At 40.8% G+C, this 15,409-nt stretch overlaps 1 protein-coding gene across 1 annotated transcript in view; it reads right to left on the reverse strand.

The window, feature by feature from the left end:
* The window catches only part of THEMIS (thymocyte selection associated), a 74,963-nt gene that overhangs the window by 56,721 nt on the left and 2,833 nt on the right, over positions 1-15,409 (reverse strand). Inside the window, exon 2 of the mRNA XM_075089860.1 lies at positions 3,037-3,195. Coding sequence (XP_074945961.1) covers positions 3,037-3,195 — 159 coding nt within the window. The remainder of the gene's footprint in view (positions 1-3,036; positions 3,196-15,409) is intronic.

A 15,409-nucleotide genomic window follows, 5' to 3' on the forward strand; every position in this document is an offset into this window, starting at 1 on the left:
ATTAGGCCTTTATCAAGGACCTGATTTGCCAGAGCAGAAAAAAGGAATTCTGTAGACTGCAAATAAGTTCAGAAAGACAAAGAGTAAGGCTCGTTTAAAGCCAATGCTGAGCCCAGTTCTTCACTCACAGAGATGCTATCCCCAGAGTAACATAAATAGAAATGTTGCTTATTTATGCCAGCATGCACATGGTGAAAGGATACATGAGCCCTTCGCATGCAAATAACTCACAACAGAGGATGTGAAAATAACATCAAAGCAAAAGATTTCTTTGCATCAGGACTGGCAAAAGAGCACTGTAGGTACAATGTAAATACAGTGCCAGGCTCCTAGGGACCTGCGGATATTTTTACCAAAGGAAGTCAATGGCAGTGTGAAAAAGATCATCTGCAATTCAGTTTTATGCTTTGTTCTGGAAACAGGGGCAAGCCAGCAGTGCTTTAATATGATGTTTCATCTGGAGCGTAGCAAGTGTATGTAATAAAGTGAAAAGAAAAAAGGCCAAGAAAAAAATCAGAGACTGGGACATCTTGACTTTGTAAAGATGAATCATTCTTCAGCTAACAACTAAATTAGACAAATGACAAATTTACATCTTACTAAAAAGTTCATGAAAGTATAAGGGTACATATACAGAGAGAAACAAGAGAGCAATGCTCCCTGTTGGGTTAATGAGAGTGTCATTATGCCCCTCTTCAGTGCTGCTGTTCAGTAATACCTGCCATGTGGAGGATAATAATGACAAATTTAAGAAAAATGAACTCTGAGTTAATTTTTCTAGTGAAATAATCCAGTTTTCTAGAACACTGGTTGGAAGAGTTCATAAGAATGCATGCAAATTGTAGTGATTAGACCAAATTTGAAAATGGCCTCAATAGGGCAATAACATCCAAATGCCAAGTTGTAAAATTGGTCACCTGAATGCAAACAAATCCAGATTCGCCAGGTTCAAGCATTTGAAATCACAAGTCATTCTGTTCTAAAAATCAGGAGATTCAATATTAATAAATGTAGGATTACATTTATCACTCAGTTGTGTTGGATATTTTAGGATTCAAATGTTCAAACCCATCTGCCAATCAAGATTTAGAATATGACTTCCTGTATATATATATATTTTAGAGGTAGAATAAATTTTAATAATAGCAAAGAAGCTTGGAGTTCAAGAAAAATACCAAGTATCTTGAGAGTTCGCAGTACAGCAGCATTTCAATATCTCTAGATAGGCACAGATAATTAGAATGTCTTTAATCACAACATTTGGGCCCTACCAGTGCTTAAAAATGGCATTCCAAAAAAGTCTTTTAATAAGTGGTCATACCAATGGTTCTGATTCACTGAGTAAGAAAAGCATGAAAGTAAATTGATGTTCTATTGGGGAAAATAAAACGATATATAGGACTATTTCAGAGAGAACTCTGTAGTTTGGAGATGGAAAATGAAGGCGTGGCAGAAGATATTCTCCTGTGGAATTCAGATGAAACACTTTATTCCCATGTGATCTTATATTTTACTTGCTTCAAGAAATGTGTCTTGTTTCCCTCTGCAGAAAAAGCATATACCAGTTTGGGCACTGGCATAACCTAAACAATATATATGCATATGGACACATTCTCACATGCTCAGCAATACATTAGAAGAACATCAATAAGATTACTAAATCAAGCACTAGAAAACACCCATAATACGTTTCCCCATGCAGCATCAATTTACCTTGCCATGTGCTTGCAGTCCAGTACAGTGTTAAATGTTTGCACTTTTTTTTCTTCTTACAAAACTGTAGTCTCATTCAGTGCATTAACTAGACTGCTGGCCAAAGTAAATCCTGTATGTGATCTCAGGCTTTCAAGGGCTGCTGTGTCCTTGTGTGTGCTCTGACCCAGTGTTTCCTTCCTGCAGGTGTCCTGTAGCTTCTCACCCAGACCTACACAGGCTCCCTCCCACATTCCACTGGCCTCCTCATGCTGTTTTCCAGTCTGCTCATCTCCTCTCCCCAAGGGGCTCCCATTACCTCTACTGCCTGCAAGACTCCCAGTGTAGGAAATGCTCTATATATGTATTTCTGTGTGGGTGCAGTCCTCCGCTGGTGCTGGTAATCACCTCCACTGCTGTCTCCAGTCCCCTGACCTTTGCATACCAAGTCTTCATCCTTCTGCCTTGCTCCGAGGTCCAGTCTTTTTCTGTCGGTTTCCTAACCTAGTTTGCCTCCTCCACTTCCCACACATGGATACTCACAGTCCAGCACTTCTCTCTCTGCACTCCATATCACTTCCCTATTTAACACAGTAGAGGAACTGAGATGAGAGCAGAATTGAAAAATGAATAAATATGACATGTGATGAACCAGGTACCTTGAGTGCAGTACTTGGCCAGCTCCCCCTAACAAGGCCACATGAACAGAGGAAGATATGTTTCAAATAAAAAGTCAGTACCACATGCCAAATTTCAAGTCCATCCTTCAAAATATGGATATTTTGGGACTTCTCTATAGAACAGTTGAAGGGTTCTTAAGCAGAGAAACACATCAATTTTTCTCTAATCCTATTTCCAGGCATGGAGCAGCCACTTTGGCCACTGGGATTAAAATAAATCATTAAAATAAAACAAAAAACATAACAAAGTATTCAAAATAGTTTACATCCAAAATAATAAAATAAAAATATAGTAATTGTAAATAAATTATCGTCTGCACGCACAGCAAGGAAGATTTCAGCTTAGACAAAGTTTGGCAAAGTCATAAGTAACTAAAAAGAAGATTTTTGTAATAATTCTTACCCTGAGTGACCTCAAGTATAGAAAACATTACTACCAAACATTGTAACATTAACAATTTCTATATAAGCTTGAAAAAGAATTGTGAGTTGAAATTTAAAAATTACTTGATAGTGTCTTGTGCCATCTGACAAAACTGGAGTCTTGACAGTTGAGTTGTAAACTCAAACAAATATCAATTGAGACAGCAAATCAATAAAATGAACAAAGGTGATTATTCAGGGTTATAATTCCTCAAAAACATGTATTCATGAAGTACCATACCAGGAAAATTTAGTGGTAATTCCACTTTGGCTGAAAACCGGCTGACTTCATTATTCTCACAGATACTTGCTATGAGCTTATTAATTTTGAATCCAATGATTTTAATGACTTCTCCTGTTGACAGGCAGCATTCATTTCCAAACATTTCATAGATGGAGCCTGAAAAGAAATACAAAAGGAAAGAAAAGCATTATTCAGCATTTTCCTCACTTTGTCAAGTGTCTTTACCTCTTTGAATGAAAGGAAAAATACTTATCGTTACATGAAATAATACTGATCCTGCAATAAGTAACCTAATTTTAATTTTCTTCCCTAGTGTCACAAGAAAATCCATCTTGTGACTTCAGTGATCTCTAGATCGGCTTTACATGTACACTGTTCTTAGATGCATGTAAGGAGAACAAGGTCCAAAGAACCTGTATTTAAAAGTTATCAGACCAAAATGGAACAAGGCAGAGTGTAGGATCACCTGGGTCATCAGGAGCTGCCTCCCGAAACCAGCAGGCAGTGGAGCTCAGGCAGGAAAGGTGCCTCTGCACAGCACAGGGCATAGCATACCCCATAGGAAACAGCAGGCTACAGCAGAAGGCAAAAAACCATAGACCCTAGAAGATGCCCAGGGAGAGGCCAGGAGACATCAAAGTGCAGCCAGCATTTGAGGTTTCTGTAGTAACAGAAAACCTGAAGAATGTACAGGGAATTGGAAAACTGGCAAATTAACAGTGGTAATCCCTGCCCCATGCTGAAACGAGCCTACTGATTCTGACCTGGCAGGAAAACATTCCTTTTTGTCTGTGATGTTCAGAAGTTTGAGTGTAGGAACAAGGCAATCCAACCAAGCATTTCAGAGCTTCCTCAGCAAAACCTGGAACTGCAGCTTGCCCTGCCAAAAACATCCTCCCTCCTCCATTCTTGCTGTGGTTAATCTCTGCTGTTTCAGAAGTAGGGAAGTGGGGAAGAATAAAGCAAAGTCAAAACAGAAGCCAAGTTATGCAGAAGAAGGAAAATTCTTCCTGGTCCCCTAAGGAGATTAGAAGCAGATTTGAGGTGTGGGATTAATTAACTATATATAAAGGCAATGCAGCAAAGACATGCTGATTTAACTCTCAGTTCCATTTGTAGACGGAATTACATTGAGAACAGAACATCATAAATGTTGACTTTAGTGCTAGCTTCCCTTCTTCCGACGCTGCGCAGTTCCTTCCAAGGACTTACCAAGCTCTGTTGTGATGTGGAAGTACCCTTCCTGGAATCCCATCTCAGTATTTCACTTCCCTTGTAGTGAAAAACCTTATTCTCATTTCCACTCCCAATGCATTGGTGAGGGTATTCATTTGCTCTGCTACTAACATTGCTCTACTATTTAAAATACTTTGTTTCTCATTTCCATTTTTTCCTTCCCAAAGGGTTTGCAATTAATCTTGCCCTTCTACGGTCACATTTTTGACAAAAATCTAGAAGAAACAAATTCTCTTTATCTCCTCTGAGAAGACAGATTTTACTTCCCCCAATCCCTCTATTAGCCCCTTCTTACATTTTTTTCAGTTTAAAGTATTTTTTTTTGCTTTTAACCCAGGTAACCAGAATGGTCTCAGGCAATAAGGGATATTTAAAACCCAACCTCTGGCTATATAGTAGCAATCAATAATTGAGATGGCCCGTACTGAAATATCACCATTGCCTGCAGAACTCACTTCACACAGAAAGTAACATTCTTTACCCCACATCTGTCCTTGTAGTTGGTGGGGAGAAAACAAGAAGTTGGATTTTTTTTTTTTTTTTTTGGCCAGGTGTCATATCAGACATGCCATGTGATTTTCCTAATGCTCACTCAAGATCAATTCCAGCCACGACCTGGGCTAATAAGCATCTCTTACTGAGTCTGGGATATATTTATCTACTCTGCTGCAGCACTTTCACGTGACAAGCACTGGCTTACCACCTTGGTCTCCCTGAAGGTCACTGGGAGACCAACCTAAGCAAAAGTGTTTCTGGTTTTAGCCTAAACCCAAAGCCTCAGCAGAGTGCCACAGAACAGCTGGTTTGTGTCAGGACAGGAGGATGAATGAGGGTTACACTGAGCAACTGGTTCGGTTTACCCTGTCGTGAAGGTATGTCTCTCACAATTGAGATGGACACCAGGAAATCCCCAGCTGCTCCCCTGATGAAGACAGGTACTGATGTACATTTTTAACCCTATCTAGAAGAATCTAGGTAAAAAAAAAAATCCCAAAACAAAAAAAAAAGCCCCAGCCAACAATAAAAAGAACATGTGGCAGATGCTTTTGGCAGGCTGGATGTGACAGCATCGCCTGGTGGCTGAGAATCCTACATAGGATCAGTGGGACTATTGTGCTTAGGCTCTAAACTCCCTCAGCAGGCTACTGCCTTTCTGTTGCACACCAGGATGATCATTAGCACAGAGATATTCTGGATTACAGTGCCACAAAAACATCAACCACAGACAGGTGAAAGAACATGCTGTTTATGCATCCTTTCAACTAATCTGGTACTAAGTGGAAGACCAAGACAGCTGCTGCCCTTTAACTAAAAAAGAACAATCTAGTTTTCTTATTCTAAAGATAGTGCTTCATTGTTTCCTCTCCCTTTAGTGCCTGAGCAATTCAACATTGACTAACTCAGATGTCTCCACTGGATATTGCTGGAGCTCCCATCAGTAGGCTGGCTGCTGCTCTAATAAACACATGAGGAATTATCATAGCTCTCATTGCTTTAGCTGAGCTCCATAGGATATTTTATGACAGTCAGAAAAGTGTATGTGCAATACTTATTTCATATTAGAGGGAGAGGGAGAGAAAGATTGAGCAGCTGTGAAGAGGTAATATTCCTTTTGTGCTGAACAACCTCACTCCTCCTATGAGACACTGTAGAGATCACAAGCAACCATGATATTATTAGAAACAGGGAATCCCAGAGGACCCAGTGTGATGAGCTTTGCAGTATAGAAACATGGAAAGATGAACAAAGAATTCCAATATTCTCACTCACAAACAAATATTTGTGAAAACCTACCCAAAAGGGGAGCTCATGGCTTCTAGAGGCTTTTTTTCTTCAGTGCGGATTTAGATGCAGCTTCTCCAGATTACCTCACTTGAAAATAGACCCCTAGAAATCATTTAACATATGAGAGTAACTACACCAACTAATTATGATCTTGGGGCGTATGCCATGCCGGTTCAGTGGCCTTACTGGCTGTGACTGATTTCCAAATAACATGGTAGCTGGAGTAGAGCGAACCAAGCAACAGCCCCAAGGGGAAGGATGGAGCAGTTAAGAGGCTGAACCTCTCAAAAAAATGGTGTGACTGAAGAAGATTTAACCACTACTTCAGTCTATATCCACAGCAGAGTGGTGCCATCAAGAAATAAAGAGGGGAGTCAGAGGGGAGCCCTCTTTCTGATCATGGCTCGTTCTGAAGGACTTACTACTTTTATCAGGTTTGCTTATCCTCAGGCACAATAGCTTAACTTCAGCTTGTACAGCAGAGAGTTTCAGAAGTCCTGGCCTCCATCACAAAATAAAAAGTATAAATGGAACTTGCAAAAAAGTGAAAACACTGATCGGTTGGTGTCAGGTCTAAGGCTGAAGAGACAATATCCATGAGAAGAAACTAGCTCCACCAAACACTGAAAAAGAGATGATTGGATGACACAAAAATTAGCCTTTGATGAAGCAATCAAAATTTGCAAAACATGAGAAATGCAGATAACAACCTACACAGGGTAAAGAGTGGCCTGGCACTGTAGAGACAGCAGACAATCCAAAGCACTACAAGAAAAGAGTAAAATACACAAGAAAAGAAAATCCATGCTCATAAAAGAGGGAAAGCACCTGAGTTGAACCTGGAGTCTACAAAAAACATTACATGGAACTGCAGGCTCTGTTTGAAATATCAAGGGCCAAGATAATGCATTCAGAAAAGATGGATTATTGATGCCAGGCTGCAAGCCACGAAAGAGTGTGCACAGAATAGACACACAGGGCTGCCACAACACCTTAACTCTCAGGGTCTTTCATCAGAACAAAACATAACATTGTTGTGGAAAACAAATGGATCATTCATCTAAAAGCATCAGTTCTAGGAAAAAGTGAGATGAAAATTAAAACTTGAAAAAAAAAAAAGTAGTGGTTTTAATTAAAATTTAGAAAAAGAAAATCAGGGGAGCTCGTTGTCCTACCATCAATGAAACAAACTATTACATGGGTACATAATCCTCTGGCGAAGATGATGCTTTGTAATAATACCAAGGAAAGTGAACTACTTCTTGATTTAAAAAAAGAGGAAGAAAGTAAAGATGTATATTTTTACATTGTCAAGAAGGGAAAGGGTGTTAAGCAGCTAGGAAGGATTCTTTAAGTCTTCTAGAAGAGAGAAAAGCTCTTAGCAGCGTAGAAGTGGAGAGTGCCTAAGTATCCCAGGACCCATGGCCATAGGATGGTCCCTTTCATCCTGGAAGAGAAGTTAGATAAATTGCTCGTATAACCACTGAGTAACTGAGGTATGCCGCCACATTTTTTTATCCAACTAAGGAAGTCAGAGCTCAACCTTATGAGTAGTAAAACTTATATATGTAAGTGGATAGACAGATAGGTAGGTAGATGTATATATATGTATGTATATTGATACCTACCTAAATTACCATTTTCATAAGCAACTTGCAGGACTTTAATGACCTTCTCCTTTATCAGATTCATTTGAAAGAGACCAAGAGGTTGAAAGATGATGAGGGTGAGAGGCTGGGGGGAGGATGGCTAGCAGACTGAGACTGTGATTGCAGAAGTCTCATTTTTAACCATACCAGGATAAAAAAAATCATTAAAAAATGAAACTCTGCCAGCCATACAAGAACAGATTCATTTTTGGGGGTGCAATTGCACATACAGTATTGATTGTAATTACATATTTGTCTGCAACTAGATTGCTTTAGCCCTGATTTTAGCCCTTGCTTGGCGGTTTGCCTGGAATAGTACAATGAAGATTACATTCAGACAAGAAAAATGTTACCTGTGTGATTTGTCATCTAGGCATTTGCAGCAAATATTTGCGCTAGTAAAAAGGAGGGAGGGAAACTGCATGGGTTTCAAAAAGGACAATAAAAATTCTTTTTCCTTTAAAAGCTACGATAATTAGTCTTAAAACATTGTGGTAATACCCACTGTGTGATAATGTGACCCTGAAAGATTTTACTTCAGTGTGTGATGTGGACCCACACACAAAATATATTGAAAAATAAAATTAAAATTAAAACGGACCTTTTAGTACATTTATTTGTCGTTGCACAACAGTAACTGCTTTTCCCACTCAAGCCACAAAGAAGGTGTAAGACATTGAAAATGTAAATCAAGTAACCTTAAGCACTGAATCTTTTTGATTTGAGAAAGATGTATGCAATATAATGCAAAAAACATTTTAACAGAACCCAGAATAAAGCAGCTTATTTACAGGGATCAAACAATGCCCCTGAAGGCTGCAATTAAAGAGCTTGTTGCCTTTGAATCTACCTTTTCTGGATTGTTACTTTGTTCAATAAAAAACACATTTATATCCTTTCATAAGCTCATCTCTAGGTTGACAATCCATATTAGCAACTGCTGTGATCACATCAAAGCAACCATAACAATTTCTTCAGTATCGTTTTCTTCCATCTTTCCTAACATGCTAAGCAGCTACACCACCATCCTCCCTAACATGAGCCCTTTATTTGATTTGTTTCTCATTATAGGTACAAGAAGAGTCTTTTTATATTAAAAACCACAATATAAAATGTAATACAGTGAACGTCTGAGATGAAGAATGTCATTCTTCATGTCAGGCCATATGACAGCACCACTGAGAGAAATGCTTTATAATACAAGGTAGAACAGCAAATATCTCAGTAATATTGCCTTTTTCTTCCCAGCTTAGAGCCCCATTCAGTGACTGCTCTTGCAGTGAACGCTTCACTGATGCTGATAGGAAGTACGTCTCAAAATCAGGTTCATGACTGAACAGCAATAACACATCACTCCTATGGAACTCTCTTTTGTCGCACTCCCCCAGGCAGTTTAGCAAGGAGGGCTAGGGAAAGCAATGCAAACAAGACAAAAAGCTTGACTTAGGTGGCACAGAGGACCATTCAGCAGGGCTGGAACTCAAGCCCAGGCTGGCTGACTCCCAGTCTAACCATCTGTCTGCTACAGGGCGCTGCTAAGCACTTCCAAATAAACCCCATTCTTTTCCTTTTTTTTTTTTTTTAACAAAGACCAAGCTTTTCTCCTAACAAAAACAAATGACTTTGCGGGCCAAACACTAGACATTGACTCCCCAGCCCCATGAGTTTGAATCCTTGAAGGAAAAAAATTCTCCCTTTCATCTCTCAGTAGCACCCACTGAATTCATTGCAGCTGGCAGGCTGAGCGGTCTTTGAAAGAAGATCCGAAGAACCGGGAACCTGGCTGCTTTGCAGGGAAATGAAAGATCTCCCGACATGTCCTGAAAGTAGAACTTTGCCCCAGCGTCCTTTTCCCAGTGCTCCTTTCTCCACTATCGTGTTGTCATCGGTTGCCCATAAGGGTGCTGTCTTCCCACATCAGAAGTGACTCTGTTTCAGGGGCGGGTGAAATGATTCTACTTTCACATAAAGGCATGACCCCCTGGTGCAGCCATTCAGCCAGAATTACAATAGCCTGCTTTCTCCTACAACATAGCTCAGCTGAAATCACAGGTTCATTAAGGCTGCGGCAGGCTCACGAAGTAATATGAAGGGCATAATGTATCTATAATTAGTGTCAATAAAAAAGATATCTATCTTTATGGGCATTATTTGGGGGTTGGCCAATTGTTCAGAGTTTATGCTCTTTGGCAAGAAGAGAGATCTATTTTAAAGTTGCGGGGAGGAGAGTTTTGCTTAATAACTTTAATCATATTATACTCTGATTAAGGAGTAGGGAAAAGGAACCCGTTTCTGATGATGAGAAGTTAGGTGTCTTTTTTTTTTTCAGTCAAATACCTCCTGAGCACTGAAGATGCTAATCAGCAGGCTGGATTTTTGCCACTAAACTCGAACTAAAATCTTTTGGAGAAGATACAAAGAGGCTAAAAATCATATGCACTACGGCAGGCAAAGAAGGAAGAATGCCACAGCTTCTCTCTCCAACCCCAGGTTGTGAGGGTAGTTGCAGATAGTATAAAGCACCTGTTTGGCTTTTATCCACCCCTTCCTTCCCACTGAGAGTGGGTGAGCCCAGCTCCCTCATGCACGCACGGTGCTCCAGAGGCCCAGGGGTAGCAATGGTCATGAAGGCAGCGTGAGTGTGTGTAGAAGATCCGCTATCACGTGAAAGAGCAAGTTACTGGGCTTCGTAACAGCTAGTCTCTCTTTAACATGTCCTAAGCAACAAAAATCTTCAGGTTTGGTCAGTCTGGGACACAAAGCCTCCAAGGAGTTCACCTGCTGACTTGCCACGGAGGTAAACTCCCATCAAAAGTCTCTGTGCAAAAAAGAGAATCTTATCTTGACCGTACCAAATTATGCTGCAGAGAGCCTGATTTTTGCCAGCACAAAACTATCAAAAAACACTCTAAGATTTATCTTTTGCCATATAAAGTCAAACTTTAAATGTCAAGTGCTTTAAGCCATTTCAATCATAATGGAATTTAAAAAAAATTACTTCTGCAGTTTCTGATTTATTTCTTTCCTGATAGGTTTATGGCTTTTTTTTTTTTAATACTTTCTTCTGATTCTCATCTATCCGGAGGGCTCGCGGTCTGCATGTGGCAGCAGAGTTTTGTGTGTGCAGCACCCACTATAATAGAAAGAGCAAGTGAAACCATAGCTCCAAATGCAACATCTTTAACCTTTTGTCTAGGTTTACCCACATGAGATGAAATTACTGCAGCAATGAAGAGAACACCAAAAGCTGCTTTTGAACAGCATTAGTCACTGTTTTAGCTGTTGTGATTTATTTGGTTTTATTAATTTTCTTTGCAGTGTTAATTACTTTCACTTAAGGTATGTTTATTGAAGTGTATATTTAACAGCAAATCTGTGCTTTGTTGGGCTGGGTTTAAGAAGGCTGCTTAAATTAAGTTGCAGGATCAGGCAAGAGTGTTGAGCACTTCACAGGTAAAGCCCAGAACTGGAAGCATGTTTAAACATCTTCTCCTACTGAGATCACAGCAAGCTGCCCCCTGTGCCATTACTCTGTGTCCAGCGAAGCTAACCAGAACCAGTGAACCTGGACCAATGCCATGTTTCCTCGTGCTTAGATCACCAGTTTCTGGAAGAAAAAATACTTGACAAAAGCCCTGTAACTCAGCAACAGAGCACAGGCATGGGCTTGTGTATCATGAGAAGTTTATCCCAGGCTCCTTCGTCCCCTCTCATTTGCTATAGTTATCCCCTTATCTCCCTGGAGCCTGAGTTTGTGAAAATCGTCTTGGTATTTTTATAGGATAGGAGGTTCACGTGTAGGGAAACAGGGCTCCTCCTGCTACAGACCTCCTCCTCACATGCCTGAAGGCCCAAGTGCAACAACAGCCAGGGAGCCATTTCAGGAAACCAGCATGCTGAGGGCAGCTTCAGCAAGCCAAGGCAGTGGGTTGACCCCTGCATCAAGACAAGCCAGGCAGTTTGGGTATTCTGCCCACCTCCTATGCCATCCACAGAGAAGCTTGGAGCTGAATGTCACTGAAAGAAAATCCCCACAAGGAGATTCTTGAAACAGCTTCGCCCTCAGTGCCAGCTACCCAGGGTCAGATTTTTCTCACTGTGTTTGGATGAGTCATCCCATTGAGGGCCGCGGCATGAATAAAATGAGCAATATCTGACCCATAAAAGTCAGGTTTTGTTCTCATATTGCATTCACTGAAGGGCACTTTCCTTCTTCTTCAGAATAAAACAGGTTTTTGAAGCAGCCTGAATGAATACAGGAGAGTTTCAGTGGTACATATTAATAGAGAAAGTTTACTAACATGCTCTGATTAATGACCACGAAAGAGAATCCAAACTATCTGTTACCTCTGCTCTACCTAAGGCTCCTAACTGTGCAATCAAAAGGAATGGAAACAGCTGTGTTCAAGGGGAAAAACTTCTGCATTTTACAGACTTTGGCTTCTACGTCTGTAAAAAATAAGACAGGCTAGCAAACGCAAACATTGTACCACAAATTTCACCAATTTCATGTGCAATGCCCCCTTTGGCATGCACTCAAATGAGACTCCAACCAATAAATGCACAAGTCATTTTTATTGATCTTTCATCTCTAAAAAATACAACCCTAATTGTCTTCATCAAAGCTGTTCAAAGCTCTCCATGCTTTAGCCTCTGTTTAAATTGTCATGTTTCTTTTTATAAGAAAAAGTGCCGTTATTAATCCTGAAGAGACAGCTTGCTTGTTTAATTCATACATATTACAGACCACGTATCCCAGCTTTCATCAACCCATTGGCTTTTCACACTGATAAGGGAGCAGGATTTGTTCCCTCTTGGTTGGCTTAAAACAGTAAAAAATAATTTCATCCTACATGATCATTTCCCAAAAATTAGCGTTGAGAGCAATTTCTTGTCTAAACTAGGACTTGGGGCGTCTGAGACTTGATGTACAAGGATTCCTCTTCGACTCAGTCTGCTTAGCTGCAGTTACAGGGTTAACAGGACTTTTTGCAAGCGGTTCCAGTGCTCTGCTGCTGGCCTGCCGAACCCATCGCTCCCCTGAAAGGCTCACAGAAGCTCAGGTTGGAAAGATGCTGTTTCCCAGTAACAGAAGCAGAAAGGGTGAAATTGAAACTGCAGAGACGGCAAGCAGGCACGGCTATGCAGTCAGCAAAGGAGAGCCAAGAGGAACGTGAGCCTAAGCATGTTCATGTTCTTTATGGTTCACCAAAGAGAGTTTTGCAATGGAGCTATTCACATTCACCAAAGAAGGACCAAATCCCAAAGGGCTTTGTTTGCCATCACCCCTCAGGCATCTGTCAGAGAGCACCGAACAGCCACCCAGAGAGTGCATCCCCACCTGGCAATACTAGGCATCTTTAACTCCCTTAAGTCTGGAAGGGCATTAACCAGAGAGGTATGTGTGACCCCACTGTTGCCTCTTCCCACCATTTTCTCCTTGCATGGAGAGACCTCGCACTTTCCAGAGCCCCGGGAGAGGGAGCAGAGTGAAGCACTTAGAGTGTGCCGCTTCACTGTGCTCCCAACCTGCTGAGGTGGATGCTGCTGGCTTACAGAACCCTTCTCCCCAGAGAAAGAGCGCACAGCATAAACTTTTCTGTCAAGTTTCATAGGTCTGTCATAAAGAGGAGATACCCTGGTGCTACGATTCACACAACACACATGCTGCTTTCGCCCAGCTGAATTGCAGAAAGGAGCTACAAACTCTCCCTTGTAATCTGGCAAGTCCCAGTCCTTGGGCTCCAAATCCCATCACTGCTGTATGCATTTAGCTTTAGGGGAATTAAAAAAAAGGCAACGTGGGACTTCCATTTAGGAGGAGCAAAAACGGGAAGGCTGCAGGTAGGGAACATGGCTAGCAACAGGAAACACCAACAGAATATGTGCCTTGAGATGTTCTATATTTTTTGCAATTAAAGTTTGACACTTTTTACTGTCCTGCCACCAGTTAAATTAAGCCTGCAAAATATTAAATTCAATTACCCATAAAATAATTATATCAGGATTAAAACAGACATAATTTTTGCAACATAAAGATGAAAGCTCGTACTTACATGCTATCTGTAAAAATCAGCAGTCATACAGTACTTAGCTCACTAAGCATCAATATTTACTAAAACGTTCAAAGAAAAGTAATCAATCAAACCCATTTCAATGGAGTTTCAGTAGTTTAATTTTTTAACAACATATTTTAATGAGCCATTAAATTGTCACGTACTTCAGTCTGGACCGTAGTTCCTTTCTGATCAGTCCTGATTACCAAGATATTTGTATCTGGCAAACTTGCTTTCATTTTATAATCAGCCTTCCTATTCCCTTTAGAGATTCAACAGTCCAATTTCTGTAGCAATGCTATTATGGCTGCAGAGCCCAAAACAACTTCCCTATGAGGCACCCCTGGGGTTTGCAGAACCACCCTTTCCTATCACCTGTGTTTCTGTATTCAAACCAAGAATAACAAGAATTTCTCTACTTCTCTATGTTCCTTTGAGTGTGATTAATGAAAAGCACTTTAGAAGAACTCGGGGCTATTGCTAAAACCCCATGTTCCTGACTCTGCATAGTGTCAGACAGTCACAGACGGTGACTGCAGGTTGGGGCTCTGACTATGCAGCCACACGCTGCTGGAGGAGAAGACGACTGGGAACACAAGAGTATGAACAAGCTCTTCAAACCTTGGCTATCCTGCCTGAAGCAAACTGGGTAAGGCTTCAACCAACCCCAAAGTCCAAGCGTAGTGTGCAGAACACCGATATCATCCTAGGGAAACCCTTCCCTCTGCCTCAAGCCGGGAACAGAGAGGTGAACAGGAACAAAGCTTCCTCAGAAAGGTGTCTGGCTCATACATAGTATTCACTACCAACAGCAGAAGTTCAAACAGGGCCTGTAAAGTCCTGTGCAGTTGCATTTTGGGGAGATAGATATCTCACAACTCCATTAATAGCAGCAGGAACATAATTTTTTATAGGCCAGTAGAGAGACTAATGGTGGAACGGGTGCACGCAGCATATGTTTTCAACTTGGTCTCCACCAGGAACTGCAGCAGGCAGGCTTGGGTCTGAAAACAGAGACCTAGATTGCATTTGGTGTTGCCTGGGTATGAAGGCAGAATGGCATCTTTTAGAGCTTTTACCTTGCCCAAGGGCAAGGAAATTCCCACCCTTTGCAGCTTCAAATAAAAATACCTTACCACATGGAGAAAATACATTCATCCTTACAAAGACTTATAGCAACATGCTTTCCTATGCTTTCAGAGGTACTGAAACTCTGTCAAGAGCAGTGAGGTTAATTCGCAAGTCACATATTTACTTGCAAAATCATCTAGACCTGAGTGCAATATATGCAAAATGTTGCTTCCAGGTAGAGTAAATGAAGAGTTTCATCCTGACAGCACACAGTACACCACAGAAAACCGGTGAATTAATTAAGCTCCATTGTCTCCTTACCACCTAAATAGCTATAGCCTTCATTGGTTGGCTGCTGCAGCTTTGATGTGACGGCTGTAATGGATTCGGTAGCTTGTCATTTACTCCAGTAGCCATTCTATGTACCTGGTTAAGATGACACTAAGAAACCTTGCACTTTTTCTGGAATTGTGGAGAGGGGAATATACATAGAATGTACGTAAGTACAAAATCTTGCTATTTTAAATTCTTACACCAGAAAATGAATTGTCCCTTGTGATTGACCAAACAATT

This window comes from Phalacrocorax aristotelis, chromosome 3 (genome assembly GCF_949628215.1).
Source record: "Phalacrocorax aristotelis chromosome 3, bGulAri2.1, whole genome shotgun sequence".
Lineage (NCBI taxonomy): Eukaryota > Metazoa > Chordata > Aves > Suliformes > Phalacrocoracidae > Phalacrocorax > Phalacrocorax aristotelis.